Source organism: Leptopilina heterotoma, unplaced genomic scaffold, assembly GCF_015476425.1.
Source record: "Leptopilina heterotoma isolate Lh14 unplaced genomic scaffold, ASM1547642v1 Lhet_68, whole genome shotgun sequence".
Lineage (NCBI taxonomy): Eukaryota > Metazoa > Arthropoda > Insecta > Hymenoptera > Figitidae > Leptopilina > Leptopilina heterotoma.
The window spans coordinates 2,170,316-2,188,975 of NW_025111157.1; the positions used below are offsets into that span (position 1 = coordinate 2,170,316).

The following is an 18,660-nucleotide window of genomic DNA, read 5'->3' on the forward strand; positions in this document are numbered from 1 at the left end:
ATTCCGTGGAAAAATGTGGACCTTGATATCGAAATTCGGAGGAACAAGGCAATAATAAATAATAAAAGCTACTAAATATAAACTCGTCCTACACAAACACAAGCATTCAGTCCGTCTGTATGTCCTTGAAAAGTAATTTCAACTCTTTGGTAAATAATAAGACGAGAACAATCTTCCAAACAATTTATTTGAAGTAGAGCAAAAGTATGAGTGTGAGGAAATCCTGAAACCTGCTTGTTTTAATTGATTTTTTTTTTATTTATTTTTCACACCTTGACATCCAAAAAATTGTACAAAGCCTTCTCTATATTTTTTTTTGCAATTTTAGTTACTCTCTTTTTTAATTTATTGCTTTTATCACTTGTAACTTATTTCAGTTTTAAATCAAATTCAATTTTTATTTATTTAAAGTTGGATACGAATCTTTATCCATTTTTAAATAAATTAAGGGAAATTCTATTTTAAGGGTTCACCTTTTCAAAATTCAAAATTAATTAAAAAGTGTTTTTTTTTCATTTTTTTCCAATTTTTTTCAAGTGCGTTAAAAAAGGCACAATTTTTGGCTGAATATTTGGGAAAATCTTCTCTTATGTTGTTCTTTTTGTGTTTTGTTTTAGCACTGGCAAGGCCATTCTTGCCATTAACAAAGGCTTACAGAGGTCAGTATTTTTTTCTTTACTATTTTTCAAAAAAAAAAAAATTTCTTTTGCTTTTTTACCAATTTCTGGAGCAGCTTGTTTATTTTTTTGTTCGACTTTCTTTATTTCTTTCTATCATATACCTTTCTGTAAATTTCCATAAATATTTTTTTTAAAAAATATTCCTTTCACTCATTTAAAAAAAAAACATTTCACTTACTTTCTTCTAATTTCTTCATTTTCTATTTCTCGACTAATCTACATTGTCCTCGTACTCATCCGAAAGAATTTTGATTGAAAAATTATTTTTTTGAGTGGCAAATTTTTTAAGATCTTTTTTTTAAAAAATGTGAGACAATTTTCTCAGTGATTTGCGAATAAAAATATAGTTTGCAACTAATAAGACTAATGATAATTATTAAAATTTTTCTCTTATTGTAAAGTATTGATGAAAATAGTAATTTTTTAAAATTTATTTAGAAATAATTTTCTATTTTGAAGAAATTGAGATTTTCGATTATTTTTAATTATTTTTAAAAAATTTTTTTAAATTATTATTTAATTTAGGAATTAAATTAACTATTTAATATTAATTTACTTTTTTAATTTTTTTATTTGGAAAAGAATTAATTTTCTACCTATTTTGAAGAAATTAAGAATTTCAATTCTATTTTTAATTTTTTTTTTCGAATAGTTTCTTTAAATTATTTTTATTTCGATAAATTGTATGACCACAAAATGAAATAATTGGAAAAGCAAATGGATTGTACAGACGGACATTTTATTAGGTCGGATAGGCAGAGAAAAAAAAATAATTGAAGTCGGTTGGCGAATCGATTGGAGAACAATTAATTTGAAAGAGAAAATAATAATTTAATAATTCGCACTGTACCAACATTTTTTTTGTTGAAGCATGCGATTTTCTTCAAGATTGATTCTCTCGATCGATTAACTGCGATCGAGATCGTGTACCAATCATTCCCCTCTCTGTCTCATCGCAAAATCTTTTTCCTTTTTGAGAGCACTATTTACAATTTATTCCCAACACAAAGCAACTAAAAATTTATCTTTTCTCTTGTTGAGTAAAAATTTCTTTCCTTTTTTATTTCATTCGAAAATTAAAAAGAACAATTTTTTGGTAAACAAAAATTGATTTTCCTTCAATATTGAATTGAAGGAAAAAAAGTCATGAATTTGTGAGGGGAAAATAGTTTTTTTTTTGTATTAAAAATGTCCGATACACAAACTCAAGAAATTATAATTATGTATAAAAAAATATGTTAATGGCGATAACGCAGGAGCGAAGCAAAATTATTTCGAGAAAGCAAAATCGAAATGCTTTTTAATAGAAGAAAATAATTGTCGGTTGGTACGAATGAGTAGAAATTTAAATCGATTTTTTATTCTATGATTTAGCTACGCCCCTGTAAAAAAAGGACAACAAATATAAAATTGTTGTTTAATAAACAATGCGCTACTTATTGTGGCAAAAATTGGTGAACAATTAATGGTTTGGTGTAGAGCAGAGCGAGGCTAGGTGCACGATCTCTTCGACATTGTCAGACAATTTCGAAAAATTTGTCTTTCTATCTCTTTCTCTCTAATCATTAACACGTTGCACAACTTTTCTCATTTTCAAAATAAAAAAAAATTTTTTTTTAATAAATAAAACAAATTTTCTTTAATAAATTAAAAAAAATTTAAACCAAATAAATTGGAAGAAATAAATAATTTCAAATTGAATGAAATAAATCAAATTGGAAAAAAAATCAAATAAATTGAGAAAAAAAAATCAAATTGAAAAAAAAATAAATCAAATTGATAGAAAACAAAAATCAACTTTTAAACTTTAGAAAAAATGTCAAAAGAAATATTCTATTGAAATATTATTAATTGAATTTGAAAAAAGTTATTTTAATATTAATAAAAAATTAAATTAAATTTACGAATTTGTATATTATTATTCGTAATAATTGTTTCTTTTTGTAAAAGTTGTGCTTCGTGTTCTTCTCACATCTCTCAGTTCATTTTTCCAGAGAATCGTTTCTTGTTTACAGACTAAAAACCTATATTAATACTCTCTAAATCGGAATTAATCAATATTTCAAAAAAAATTATTCAGATTTAGAGCGTAAATTATTGTAAATAATAATAGAAAAATACGTAAAATATTTAGAAAAATTTTTATGGGTTTTTGTCTTGAAAGCAAAATTTGAAAGTTGACTGATATTCGTTCAAATATTCGCACATTAATTATTTCGTATCTCCTGTCGATAATTTTCATATTAAAAGAAAATAAATTTAAATAATTTCTAAAAATTCAAAAAAAAAATGTAAATAAAAATTATGTTTCAGGAAAAAATTCAATAATTTGATTTCGTAACTGTGTGATTATCAGTTGGCTCTTAAAATTTGTTTTTCTATTTCACAGAATTTGAAAAAAGGAGTAAATATTATCCAATCAGAAAGAAACGAATTAAAAATAATTTTGTTTAAAAATCAATTCTGATTTATTAATTAATTAATATTTATTAATTTCTTCTTTACTAAATAATATTTATTAATTTTTTATTTATTAATTGATTAATATTTGTTAATTTTTTGCTTAGAAGTTAATTAATATTTAAATAAAGGTGGAAGATGTTAACAATTTTTTCCACCTTTAATTAAACATTAATTACCGAATGATAAATTCACTTCCTTCAATTAATTAATATTTGTTAATTTATTAATAAATTAATAGATATAAATTTGTTATATACATTTTTGGTATAAATTTGTTAATTGTTAATTAATAAATATTTATTAATGACTAATAAATGAATATCAAAAAATATAAAAAATATATTTTTTATTATAAATCTATAAAAAAATATTTCGTACCACATTTTCTGTAGGACAATATTTTCTCCGCAATTCTTCATTCATTAAACGCGTTCGCAATCATTTACATTGGAAACATTTTTGCACAAAAAAAAAAAAAAAATAAGTCACATTGCGACGCGTCTGTTAAAATTATCAATAATTATTTAAAATATTGATAAATTAACAATTACCCTGAATCTATAAATTTAAAAATTTGAATTGAAAAAGATTCTCGGTTTCTTAAAAAATAAAATTAAAAAAAAATTAAAATAAAAACTAAGTACTCACCGAGATGTGCCCTATTTTAACGCGGCTTGTGACGTCAAGTAGGTACGTAGATTCCATACCTCTGTAAATATGTGTAAACACAAGTCTGTATTCTCAAATTAATTACTAACAGTATAAATTAAAGGGTGCAACTTTAGCCCTTTAATTAATCTAATTTTTTTTTCATTCTTCTTTTCTTAATCGCCTCTTCTCGAAACTCTACTATAATATATTATGTACATCTTTCTCTCGTTTCAAAGCATGTTTGTCAGTCTTATTCCCTGTGTGACTTTCTTTTTTATTTATTGATTGAAAAAGAAAAGTCGATTTTTACTTTATAAAATAAGAATTATAATTTTTTTTATAAAAAATTATATTTTTTTATAAAAAATTAAATTTTTTTATAAAAAATTATAATTTTTTACAAAAAAGATTAATTAATTGGCTAATTTTTGAATTAACTTACAGGCTTCGTACTCATCTACTAAAATATTTACTATTTAATTCCTTTTTTTACGATTTATTATTTAAATTGATTTTTCGAAAACTGCAATAATTCTTCAAGTTTAATTTTATTAAATTTCTTTTGAAAGAATTGAATTATTTTCAAAACCTTTTTTGAAAATCAATTATTTTCAATATCTAGGATTTTAATAAAAAGTTCACCAAAAGAATTTAATTATTTAAAAAAAAAAAAAAATGATAAAATTTTTTGCAAAAATTCAATTATTTTCATAAGTTATGAAATTCTTTGAAAAATGCATATTTTTTTTGAAAATTTAAATTAAATGCTTCGAAAGAATTCAATTTTAAGAAATATTCAATTATTCAATAAATTAAATTTATTTTTGTCTTTAAATTAAAATAATTGAATTCTCAAAGAACTTTCTACTAAGAATTGATTTAAAATTGAATTTCAGTTAAAATTTTAAGAAATATTTAATTATTCAATAAATTTAATTTATTTTTGTCTTTAAATTAAAATAATTTTAGAAATAATTTATAATTGTTGTAAAACTCGAATAATATTTAAATTCTTATTTTAAAATAAAATGAGTAAAGTTTTGAATAATTTTCTTCAAAAATTCTAAGAAATAATTGAATTTTCAAAGAATTACAGTTGTAATTTTTTAGAAATAGTTAAATTTCAAAACAGCTGTACAGTTAAATAATTTTAAATATTATAATTCCTGAGGAAAAAAGAATAGAAATTTAAATGTTTATTTAAAAAATAATTATTCTATTTTTGAATATAATTTGATTTAGAAATTTTTTTTAAAAATTAATTATCGAGTACAAAGCCTGTAACTATTAATAATTGAATATTTCGTCAGTATTCTCTTTAACTATTTTTAATTTGAATAAAAAAATAGTAAAAATCTATTTTTCTCTTCATATATTTGCTTGTAATTGAAGCGTTCTTTCTTTTACTTTTTTTTTTGCTACAATGACCTCTCTTGTACCTGAAACCTACACCAAATTCTTAAATTACAAATATAAATAATTGCCTGATCTGAAAAAAAATGTTTACAATCAATTTCCTTAAATTTACATTAAATAATCCGTAAATTCATTATTATCGTCGAATTTCAGAAAAAAGTCTTGAAAAGTAATTCAATATTGTCATTTTAACGAATTGTATAAATATTGAGAAAAAAATTAGCGCGAAATTTGAGAGTAAATTCACTTTTGTGTATCAAAAATTGTACACTTTCATTAATTTGTTGATTTTAATCTTCTCATCAAACATTTACATGTCAAATTTTCAAAACATTTTTTAGCAATTGTTTTTTGTTCAAAAGAGTAAGTATAAAAGAGAAAGGTGTATGGATTGGCAATGTGGCACTATTTTTATATTAATTTTATTTGTATCATTTTATTTCTGTGATGGAAAAGAATTTTTGTTGCTCGAAGAAATTTTTTTTTTTAATTTCAAAATGTGAAAAATATTTATTTTTTGCAAAATTTGAAGGGGCGCATTATTCATATTGACAATTTGGTCAAATAAAAATTATATTAAATGAAATTTCTAGCTTTTGAACATTTTGCCAAATAGAAATCGACTTTTCTTACAAATTTAGCGACAAAATTCCATATTTTTTAGTATAAAAAATGCAACTTATTTCGATTTTCATGATGTGAAAATTTATTTTTGAATAATTTTTCTAATTAAATTTTTGAAATATACAATTAAACATATTTTGAATAATTGAAATTTTGTCAAATTTAATTGGAAATAAATCATTTTTTTCAAGTATTTTATTACAATTTTAAAAAAAATTTTATTGAAAATTTTGGAAATAATTGAATTTTCAAAAATTTTAATGAAAAATCTTCAAGAGTAAATTTAATAAAAATGAAAATTAAGTTGTAAAAATAATATTAAAATATTTTTTAAAAAAAACTAATTTTCCGAATTTTTTCATTCTAATTTTTTAAAATTCAATTATTTTCAATATTTTCGATTACCTACATTTTTTGAAAATTCAAATAGAATACAAAATTCATATCATTAACATTTTTTAGAATCATTTTTAACATTTTGGAGAAAATAATCATATTCAAATTTTTTACTTAAAATTCTTGAAAAGATTTTACCAATTTAATAGTTTTTAGAAACTCAATTATTTTTCAAAGATTTTAACAAATTTCAATTATTTTTCAAAAATTTTACCAAATTTAAATTGTTTTTTTTAATGATTTGACCAAATTTCAATTATTTTAAAAAGATTTTACCAAATTTCAATTATTTTTTAAAGATTTTACCAAATATCAATTATTCTTCAAAAATTTTACCAAATTTTAATTATTTTTTTAAAAGATTTTATTAAATTTGAGTTATTTTTCAAAGATTTAAAAAAATTTTATTTATTCTTTAAAAATTTTACCAAATTTCAATTATTTTCCAAAGATTTAAAGAAATTTCAATTATTTTTCAAAGATTTAAAGAAATTTCAATTATTCTTTAAAAATTTTACCAAATTTTAATTATTTTTCAAAGATTTGACTAAATTTTAATTATTCTTAAAATATTTTACCAAATTTGAATTATTTTTGAAAGATTTAACCAAATTTAAATTACTTTTTAAAATATTTTATCAAATTTAAATTATTTTTTTAAAAGATTTTATTAAATTTGAGTTATTTTTCAAAGATTTAAAAAATTTTTAATTATTCTTCAAAAATTTTACCAAATTTCAATTATTTTTCAAAGATTTAAAGAAATTTCAATTATTCTTTAAAAATTTTACCAAATTTTAATTATTTTTCAAAGATTTGACTAAATTTTAATTATTCTTAAAATATTTTACCAAATTTAAATTATTTTTCAAAGATTTAACCAAATTTCAATTTTTTTTCAATTATTTTTAAAGGTTCTACCTAATTTAAATTATTTTGCGAATTTTTATTTACTATAGTAAATAAAAATTCGCAAAAGAGAAATTTCGGTTGAAGAAAACATGTAAAATTCTGTCTTTCGGAATTTCTGTAAAATAAGAGGAAAAATGCTAGTAGATAATAATGCGCACTAAAGAATTTACTTCAAAAAAATGACAAAGAAAAAAAGAGGAAAATTATAATGAGAAAAAAATACAAGAGCATAAAAAAATTCTTTCATTTCAGAAATAAAAGTAATTGAAAGATATTTTAATTACCAGGCAATGTGTTTGAATTTTTGAAGTTATCTGACAGAGTGCTCTAAATGATGTTACAGGTACAGTCCGCTGGCAGGAGACCTTCTTGCGAATTCAATGCTGCCCGGAAATGCGATGAACGGATCCGGCTGGTGCATCTTCGTCTACAATTTGGCGCCTGAGACCGAGGAGAATGTTCTTTGGCAATTGTTCGGCCCATTCGGTGCTGTCCAATCGGTGAAGGTGATTCGAGATTTGCAGACGAACAAATGCAAGGGCTTTGGCTTCGTGACGATGACCAATTACGAGGAGGCCGTTGTTGCAATTCAAAGTCTCAACGGTTACACTCTCGGCAATCGAGTACTTCAAGTCAGCTTCAAGACAAACAAGAGCAAAGCTGCGTAGGACGAGCAAGTAATAGCCTTCCATCAACAGCAGCAGCAGCAGCACTACCATCATCATCATCATCATCGACTCTTGCCAGCATCCCTGCAGTTGCCGCCAATTCCACCGCCAATGCCGCCGCCGATTCCACCAGCGGCCGCTCATCTATTCGCCAAAAGGAATAATCAAGTGAGCAGCATCAGCAACGTCATCCTCCAAACCGCCAAACAATTCAAATTGAGTCGCCAGCTCCTCCCGCAGCGGCTGCCACATCATCCTCCCCTACCTCCACCTCCTCCGTCTCATCACCATCATCATCATCCACATCATCATCCCACACCCTGGATCGCTGGCCATTCACTTCCCAGGTGGCCATTCCCAGATCGTTTCAAGCCAAAACAACAACAACAACAACAGCAGCCATCGTCCTTCATCAAGGACAAAACGGCCACGGCCACAACGAAAAAAATACAGAAAGACAAAGCGTAAATTCTAGAGCTTCTGCTGCTTGTTGGTTTAAATGTCCACTTGCACAGCTCCAAGATCTTCTCTTTGTCTCTACAAAAACCGTTTGGAGGAAAAAAAAAAAAGAAGAGTAGCGCACAGAGGGAGGATCCTGGCGTGTTTCGATTTTTAATTTTCGCGGTCCGAAATAACCAAAGTCACAATCTCGAAAGAAAAGCTAATTTCGAAGGAGAATCGATTTGAATCAAGATATTGTAACAGTATGAATGAGATGAATGAGAGAAAAATTCGAGTGCAAGAATAATGCTCTGTTTTAAGTATTATAAATGTGAGAGATGCGGTCTCCGATCTTCAGATCAAGACTTTTGAAAAAAAAACTTAGTTACGGGAGGTAAAGGGATGGGGAGAGCGAGATCGGGTCGTCCGATTCCGATTTTGTCGTCTACACAAAACAAAAAAAAAACACAGAGAGAGTCTTGTTTCTCAAATTTTTTTGGGGCTGTATCGATGCAGGTATTACTAAGTCAAGAAAAATCTAGATTGTAGGGGCACACGCGACGTTAGCTGAGACTCGGAGCAGGACTCGCACGGAAGACTTTCTTTTTTTTTTCTAGAAATTTATTAAGACAGGCAGCTCTTTACCAAAGTCAGAAGAAAAGAGAAAACTAGTTTCTAAAAATGTGTTAGGACTTAGAATTGAAAAGTAGGAAAAGGAAAAAAAAGTACAAGATTAAATTTGTGGCGTGTACTTAAATTGTATTTAGATACGCAATTTTCGAATTGTGTACGAGAACAGGGAAAATATTCCAATTTACGTAATTAGAAAACATTAGGAATTTCTTTTTTGCGTAATTGGGGAATTTTCAATTTAAATCGATTTCTACCCCCGAGGGATTATTGTAGAGGCCTCCCCCCACCTAGTCAGACAAATGAAACTTAACGGTTTTATTAATTATTACGAGTTTTAATTACTATGCGATAAATTATGATATAAACTATCATTATTAGAATTATAATCTCTTATGATCAATTTCCGTCATTTGTGCTGATTTTTTTTTTGTAACTGCGTGTTTCTTTTAGCGCGTAAAAAATGGACGTTTTTCAAAAAAGAATTTTTTTAAAAAGGAATTTTTAAACAAGAATTTTTTGAAAAAAAGGAATTTTTAAAAAAGAAATTTTTAAAGAAGGAATTTTTGAAAAAAAAATTTTTTGGAAAATTTCCATTTTTGACAGAAGTGTAGAAATTTTTTTCAAAGGAAAAAAAAAATTATGTAGCTAATTGTAGTGACTAGATTTATATATAGAGGCTTATGTTCTTTTCTTTCTTTCTTGTTTTTTTTTGTTTTTTTTTTTTTTTATTGAAAAAGTAAAAGCTCATCACCAGTCTCCGTCTAGTCCTCGTGCAGATGTGATGCACGACTGTGTATTCGATCTCTTGTCGCGTCGCAATTAACGACGATAGATTTTTAGGATATGCATCGATTAGATGCGCGATTAATTTTTTTTTTCGAGGTAGTATGTAGAAAGTAAATTTAAGGCGCGAGCCCAAAATGTCGTTGACAGTCTCTTCGTAGTTCAAATTTATGAACCTCAGGAAGAAAAAAAAAGTCTTAGAGTTTCTCTTTACATTTCATATTATATTATATATTTATCTATTTAAAAAAAAAATTCCGATCCGGAGTTTTTTCATTTACAAACAAATCAATTTTTACACGGCAGAAAATTAAAAATCAAAATTGATTAATTTGATAAATTGATAAATTTAAAAAATCGAAAAATTGATGAATTGATAAATTTAAAAATCAAAAAATCGAAAATCTTTTTTTTAAGGAGTTTAAGAATAATTTTTACAATTGACTTTATTTGAAAAAAAGATTTTAATCTTTCTAATATTATATTTCTTCCTTCAAAACTGAAAAAAGTTTTAAAGGAAAAAAAAAATTGTAAACTCCTTTTTTCTGTCCGTGAAAATGAATATTTTCTATAACAATTGTTTTTAAATGAAAATCGGATTTTTTATCAATTTCACACAGATCTCTCTCGGTGCAGTACTTTGGGATTTATTGCAAAAAAAAAGAAGTATATTTGCAATAAAAAAAAATCGATTTCCCGAATGCGAGTACTTTCCCAGATTTAAAAGAAAAATATATTTATTATATGCATATATAATTATGTATATGAATATAGTTTCAGTGCTTTCAAATAAACCGGGACAAAACTGTATTTGATTCATAACAATTTTGACAATAGGGCGACTTATTCTCTTATTATTATTATTATTATTCTTATTATTATTATTATTCATACATGTTTGATTACGCGATATACGATGTATTCTTAATTATTATGCGTACCTTGTGTCTAGTCCGGAAGGAGAAGAGAATTTTGTAACTCAAAATTGAAAGGAAAAACATTTTTTTTTCTAGAGAAAAAAGAGCTCTTCTCTTCGCCTTCCAATCCAATTCCAGTAATCGATTTTTCTAAGACTTGATTTTATTTATTTAACGCCTTTACACGTAGCTACTTTATTAATTATTATTATTATTATTATTATTATTGATGTCGTCGCGTGATCGTGTGTTAATTATTTTTTTTTTTCTTACTAAGTGACGATTTTCACTCGAAACCAAGTAGTGAAACGTATCGTCGAGCAAGAGCGATAGAAAAAAAAGAAAAAAAATTGAAAAAAAAGACTCAAGTGCAAATCAGAAATATTTATGTTGTGTTTGCGAAATTGGAAAAAAAATTCGTAAGCTCGAGTGCGTTACACAGTGGCGACTGATTATTGTCACTATTTGGATATTTTTACCGACTAGGAGAATTTACAATAATGATCAAATATCGCCTTCGAGTTGATATCCGGAAAAACAATTAATTTTATTAATTGGTAGAATATGCAGTTCTGACTCTACTTACTTCTATAACAATTTACAAATTTACTCATTTGATTCGAAAAAAAACTACCACTAATACTTTCTACTACTACTTACTACTTTACAACTACTACTACTACTACTGTCGCTACTACTACCAACTATTTATTTATTTATTTAATTATTATTATATAACATAACAGAAATTATGTTTTATTTAAGGATTAAACTGATTTGTGTTTGGTTCGAAAAATTGTTTGTTTTATTTCGATTATTTCAGTTGAGCCTCTCGCCCTATCCAAGTTCTTCCTCCTTGACTCCATCTACTAATTACATTTAATTTTTTTTTTTACATTTGTCTTTTTCTTTGGGGAATGTTTTTTCATTCCCGTTTTCTAGACTAATTGTTTTAGCTATTTAAATGTGACGTTTTTAACTAATATTTGAAAAAAAAATTATAAAAAGTTTCAAAGAAAAAACCAATTTTTTTCAAAAAACCAATTTCTTTGAAACTTTTTACATCAAATTTCAAGAAAACAGTTTTGTTCTCCTGAAAGCAAAAAATGGCACGTTAGTCCCTCGGAAGATTTGATCTGTCTTTGTTTTTCATTTTCAAGGATAAAAGGAAATCCAGTGAGGAAAATAAACGCACAGGAATGCAAGCAGCGCACAATTAAAAAAAAAAAGAGTGGAGTGAAAAAAGAAAAATACGTGCGAGTCCTATGCCACAAATAATAAAAATTTTGACCCAAACTCGCTCGCAGCAATGATCTCACGTATAAACCAATTACTAAGAAAAAAAAAATTTATAAATAAATAAAAAGGAGCCACGCTAGTCTATTAACCGTAATATATTCCATATTATTACGTTTAGATATACATTATTGTGTATTGTATTTATGTCTCAATAATCGTTCTTAGTTTAACAAAAAAAGAAAAACCGCGACGATGATGAAAAAAAGATTCTCAAAAAGTGGCGACTGATAAACTATAATTTCGGTCGTGGATATTTTTCCAATTTAATTAACTTATTGAAAAAAAGAAAACTACGTAGGGAATGGAATTTCGTGAGCCGCGTGCTTTTATCAAAAAAAGCTTATTTACATAAGAAAGTAGTACGATATTTATATTTAATTATCACGTATTATAATCACTAGTCGCATTATATTGTATTAAACTTAGGTACTCGTACTACTTGCAACTCGTCGCTAGAATTTCTTTCGCAAAAATGTGTTTTTGCGAAAATATTTTACTGTTGTCACCGCGTAATAAACTTCATTATTCTATTTATTATTATTATAATTATATTCAATTTATATATTATTACTATATATTTATTATTATCAATATAATTATTACCGATATTTAATTCATATTCTTCTTATCTTCTTATAAATTATTAAATTTATCATTCGTCGATTTGTCGCTAAATAATACCATCCAAAAGGTGGATAAATCGACAAATATATAAATCTACGGTTCACGGTTACGATAATGTTCATTATTTATTGAATTTATGACTGGCGCAGAGTGCAGGATACGAGAGCAATGATAAGCGAAATCATTTTTCTCCTTTTTTTGAACGAAAAAAATTCTCGGAACGGCGGAAAAAGTAAACAGTGTCGATCGCGATTTCTAGGTTATGTTATCTGTCAAACCGCGACTCGCGAGGCCGCGATCCGCAGCACTTATCGAACAAAATTCTCGTAAAACTTGTCATTTTCTGACAAAGTTCCAGGGATTTCGTGAAAAAAAGGGGAAAATTGTTCTCCTTTAAACTAAAGGAGCGAATTCGAAGGAAAATTTTTAGGATGAGAATAGTAAAAAAAAGTGAGATAGACACCGTATAGTGTTGTAGATAATAAAAAAAAAAATTGAAAAGTGAGTTCGATGCCGATTAATCGTTGGGTTTTCATTAAAAAAAAACTATAGCTTTACGTAAATCGCGGGAACTCAAAGTGGTGCTGTAGACAGAAATTATTTTTCCCCCGACTCACAAGAAAACAAGGAAAACCCAACGATCAACTTCGCCCCCTTTAAAAAGAAAGCAATTTATTTACTAATAATAATTGAACAATGACAAAAAATTTCCCTGCGGAAATAAATGAATCGGCATCGTAGCTCTCTCGAGAAAGAGATTTTTTTCGATACGGCCCCCATATCGTTGATTATTATAAATGCGTGCACAAAAAAAATAAATAATTAAAAAAACAAAGAACAAAATGAAAATTCGATAAAAAATGGAACAAGGAGACAAATAAAATAGAATTTAAAGAACTGCGGAACAAAAAAAAAGTCCGACAAAAAATAGGAACTGAAAAATAATAATTAGGTATAAAAAAAAAATTCTCTAAATCTGAATTAGCCGAAAGTTTTTGATAAAAAAAACAATTTGTTTGTTAATTTAAAACAATTTTCTTTCGTCTAATTCAGCGTTTAAAGAGTAAAAGAGCGAAAATTATTGTGAAATAGTGAAAGACGAAAAAAAACGAGAAATAGAAAATAAAAAAGAAAGCTGTGAACTAAATAAGATAAATGGGAACTTAAAAATAGAAATTAAGCGGAAAATTATTAAAAATTGAAAGAGATGAGTAGAAAAAGAATTCGAAAATAAAAGAAAAAGAAGAAGGAGTGAAAGAAAAGTCAGAAGATGTAAAATTTTAAAAAAGATTGAATAAAAAAAATTGAAAGGAAAAAAAATATCGAAAATCGTGGGAAAGAAACGAAATAAATGGAAAGGATACACTTGTACTCTAGCAAAAGACGTCCGGTCGTGGATTAATTAAGTAACAAAAAAAACAGCATAGCAGCTCTAGCTCACCGTAGGCCTAACTAAAAAGTATTTATGTACTATCTATTAACTAAAAAAAAAAGAAGCGTCACGGGGCATGGGCTTCGAAAAAAAAACAAGAAGAAAGCAAGAATGAATGAGTGAGGAGAGACTGCAAACGTGTCAATGATTAAGAGAGAATGTCTTCGAGAAAGTTAAATATTGAAAGAAATAATAATAATCCGGGGGGTCATTTAGGTACCAGAAAAATTACATACTCCGATGCGAGCCACAACGATCGACCGAAACCGATATTAAAAAAAAAAAAAGTAAACTAGTAATACTCCTTTTTGGATAAGAAAAAAATGGCCAGTGAAAAGTGAGTGCAAACAAAGAAAGGAAAATAAAAAAAAGAGCTTCGAGGAGAGATAATCTATAATCTTCTGTACATGTTTTCATTATATTCTAATGATTAATTATCATACGTATAATAACTATGGATTAATTAATGAATTAATTACTTAAATTGATATCTATGAAAAAAGTAACTTAAACGCGAAAAAAAAGTGGTAGCTAGTCTGTCAATGGGTGTATAAATATTTAATTAACAATATTCATAGGCGATACGTGATTACAGAGACGCGACACGATTATAAAAAAAAAAATACATATTTAAAACGAACGTGGGAGGGGTATTAGTATAGTTTCGGTGGTTTTTACCAAAATCAATTTCGGTTTCAGATTTTAGGAATGGTGGTGGCACGGCAGGATGCGGAACCGGGAAAAATTTCCTGGTAGAGAGAAAAAAGGAAAAATAATGAAAAATTTATAGAAATTCTTGAGATTTTTATTCTTGAGAAAGAAAGAGAGAATAGAGAATAAAAAGGTCTTGAGAATCTTAACGATTGGACCAAAAAGAATTTCTTTCAAAATGTTAGTCAACTGTAAATATCTGCCCTTTGTTCGAAAAAGTCGAATTGAGAGACAAATTTCAACAAATGGGATTTTTTTGCAAAAAAAATGAAGAAAAAACGAAAAAATACAAAAAACTTTAAAAGACTTAAACCACCGTTCTTTCACGGAGCTCACCGAGATCGTTAAGTATTATATTACATTTTTCAAAATTAATCACTTTTCCGAAGCTTAGAATTTTTTTCCAGTCTAGAAAATTAAATTAGACGAGAATAATTTCAAGAAGACAAGTGATTAATTTTGAACCAACAAAAAAAAAGGCCGTGCGTGTGGATCTTCTTCCACTTTTTTTTCTTTTGTGTAAAAAAAATACAAGAAGTGAAAGAAGTGCCCCAAGACAAATGTTTCGATACATTCCGTATTTAAGGACTTATGTCAAGTTGTCACATTTTTTACGCTGAAAAAAAGAAACTCGTCGCACTTATTCCCTTTTTCAATTATTAAACAAAAAAAAAAAGGAATTTTTTCGAAGAGTTTCCCAATGTTCAATGACACTTTGACAAAACAGAGGTTATAGAAAAAAAGGATCAAATTTAGATTCTATAAAAATAAAAAAAAATGGGGGTTTTTTTATAAACCACGGGCAAAAGAAAATTAAATAGAAATTATCAGGACCGAAGTTACAAAAAAGATTTTTTGTAAAAAGTCGTTAGAGAGAAAAAAAAACTGTCGTAATAATAACAATAATTAAAAAAAAAACAATATCGACTGAATTGCGTAAGGGACAAAGTACTGTGAAACAAAAAAAAGAAAACATATTATACGGTTGCAAAGAAGTAGTGTATTTTGTGATGGGTTTATAAAAGTAATAATAGGCGATATTGTAGAATAACGATAACGACTTAAATATGACCATTGTAGCGACTATGGTAAGTAAGAGGAACGAAATTACGAATGTAAAGATTTATATTTAAAAAAAGACAGGCTGAGGCGTTGGAAAAATTTCGAGGTTGTCTCACGAATTTTTCTATCGTCAGCGTCGTCAGCAAATCTCGATATCAAAAAAAAAGAAATTAGCCGGGGGAACGAGTTTTTTTTCCCGAAAATATACGTACCAGAGCTGCGTCTCTTTTTTCTTGAAAAAAAAATAGAATTCTTGACATTTTTATTTTTTGACAAGTCTTCAATTGCACTCTCTTGATACTTGATTTCTTTGATTTCGTAAACTAGGTAGTCAAACGTGCTTCCAGTACTTTTTTCTTTCAACAATTCCTCACTTGCACTTGAAAAATTTCAGTATATATATGAAGACCCTTCAAATTGGGTCCGTAATTTGCTTCCTTAATGTCGCTCTCATTTCTGCAAAAAGAAAAATATTTCATTTTTTGATAAAAACAGAGTAAAAAAGAAAAAAAGACAAAAGAGTTCAAAGCGAGAGAAAAAATCGAAAAAAAGGATTAAAAAATGAAAATAATTTCTCTTTTGAAAAATGGGAGTGAAGACCAGTCACTGGAATAAAAAAAAAAGTTCTTCCTCCATCCGATCTGCTACTTGGTCAGGTTTTGCACAAACTAATAAATATTGTACGACAAGTGTGATATATAAAATAACTTGTAACTGATTTTCCGTATTTCGCCAAGCGGAAAAAAATATAAGAGCGTATAGGAGCATATATCGAGGGTTTTTGGGAAGGGTAGCGAATGTACAGTATAATTACTAGAAAAAAAAAAACAATGAAAAGAAAAAAAAAGATCGTCCAAAATCCTTTTTTTTTTGCTATTGCAAAAAGAAATCTGCAAATTTGACGTTTTACGTCAGATTTATGTTTAAAAGAATAAAAAAAAAAAACTTATACCGACAATCCACCCCAAAAACTTCATTTTAAAAATGAAGTAAATTATTCTAATCGTTAAGGATTAGTGCTACCCACAGAGGAAATTTAAGAAATGAAAAAAAAAATTGAATTTTAGAGATAAATTTCCTATTAGGTTTTTGAAAAAAACAAATAAACATTTATTTGCCTCAAATAAATTTTATTTGATCCTAATAGATTTTTTTCTCGCGAATGTTGATAAATTTTGAAAATAAAAGGTTTCGCGTCCCGCCTATAGGAATTGTAAGGTTTTTTCAAGATCCTCGATTCAGAAAAGAAAAAAAATTGAGTTTCTGGATTTGCTTGGAATTAGAGGCCGAAACTATAAAATTAAAAAAAAAAAAAAACTCGTGCAATTTCATGATAATGAAAATAATTAATACCTATTTCACTGTAATCGTTGTTCGCTGAGCCGACGTCACACAAAACCAAAATTTCTCGACACAAATACACTTTAAAAACAAAAATTAAATAAATAAAAAAATACCAGACTGAATGGCGAACAAAATCCGTCTCTGAAAACGTTTCAGAAACTTTTTTTTTTCACTCTCCAGTTTTCTCGAAAACGTCCAGGGTTCCTCTCAATCTGCAAAAATAAAAATTATTATTATAATTCACACTTTTTTATGAATAAAAACAAATTTTTCTAAATTCGAGGAAAAAAAAAAATTGGAAATTCTCGCAGGAACTCTGAAATTTCATTGACGGACAGAAAACTGACAGACACGCACACACAAAAACACAGAAAAAAAAAATTCCACGCGCGCAGTAAAAAACACCAACAGAAGACAAAAAAAAAGATCTCTGTAAAAAATAAAAAAAAAACCGCAGAGGAAACAAACGTACCTACATTCTTACATAAAAAAAAACCCGTCATCACATTGTTGATATAAATTGCGATCCATGATTATTACTATTTACGAATAATTATTATCTTGCATTGTCTAGTCATATGTTATTATTGTATAACTAATATTAATTATTAATTAACCTGTACTACCTAGTCGCATTATGTGTTGCATAAAAACTATGAAAAATTCCAAACGCAAAAAAAAAAAAATAAATAAAATACGAGAGATAGTGCGAGAGAGAGCGAGAGAGAAAGAAAAGGAACATTTTTTTTTTGTATAACAACCACAAAAAAAAAAGTGAATTTCCGTTCCGGGAGAGAAAGAAACAAGCAGAGAGCGAAAGAGAGCGCGTAACTCCTTCTCTGCAGAAGTAAGACGCCCGTGTAGTCGAAATTTCATTTGAAAACTCGATAAAAAAATAATCAATATCAATTTTTCAAGCGAAATTTTCAAAAAATAAAAAAAGGGAAATTTCCCCTCTAGACGGCAATTCAATGTACAAATATACCGTCAAATTATCAAAAAAAAAAAAATCAGAATTCGTAAACAAATCCGAAAAATAAATTAAATTATTATTATTATTGTAAAAGAAAGAATAGAAAATCGACTCGGGCGTGCTACACCTGTTGGAGCACCGTAGTTAAATATTGTCACACTAAGCACGCGCGCATTGCGAAAACTAGAGTAAAAACAAAAAAAAAAAATCATCAAGCAATGTGCTCGTGCTGAGGGATTAATAAAAATATAAAAAAAACGAGTATTAAATATATGCGGGGGTCGTGGAGAGGAGGGATCCTTCCTTTTTGGTCAACAGAGACAATTTCTTCGCCCATAATATCCCCGCTGGATAAAAAAAAAATAAATAAACGAGTACAATCGTTCGGTTCGATCTCAATATTTCTGTTCTTTTTTTATTCTGAAAGTCTGTAAAATTTTTGCATTCCAGCGTTTTGAGGAGCCAGTCTCCTTGCTCATGCGCCGTCTCTCCTTCCTGTAACATTTATTCTGTTTTTAAGAAAAACAAGAAGATTAATAACAATTAAAGAAAGAAAAAAAACAAAGAAACCTTCCTTCATTCCCTCCCTCCCTCCCTCCCGAGGAGAGCTCGCGGGCCCTATATTGCAATA

General features: G+C 27.3%; 1 protein-coding gene across 14 annotated transcripts in view; it reads left to right on the forward strand.

Annotated features, from left to right (window-relative positions):
* The window catches only part of LOC122510378 (ELAV-like protein 3), a 74,985-nt gene extending 67,175 nt beyond the window's left edge, over nt 1-7,810 (forward strand). For 9 of the 14 annotated variants that reach the window (XM_043624979.1, XM_043624977.1, XM_043624978.1 and 6 more), the window contains 2 exons: nt 618-659; nt 7,486-7,810. In XM_043624979.1, the coding sequence (XP_043480914.1) occupies nt 618-659; nt 7,486-7,810 (367 nt within the window). Of the gene's footprint in view, nt 1-617; nt 660-3,830; nt 3,834-7,485 lie in introns of all 14 variants that reach the window. The other 5 variants (XM_043624990.1, XM_043624989.1, XM_043624986.1 and 2 more) reach the window with 2 other exon arrangements.
* The last annotated feature ends 10,850 nt before the right edge of the window (nt 7,811-18,660 follow it).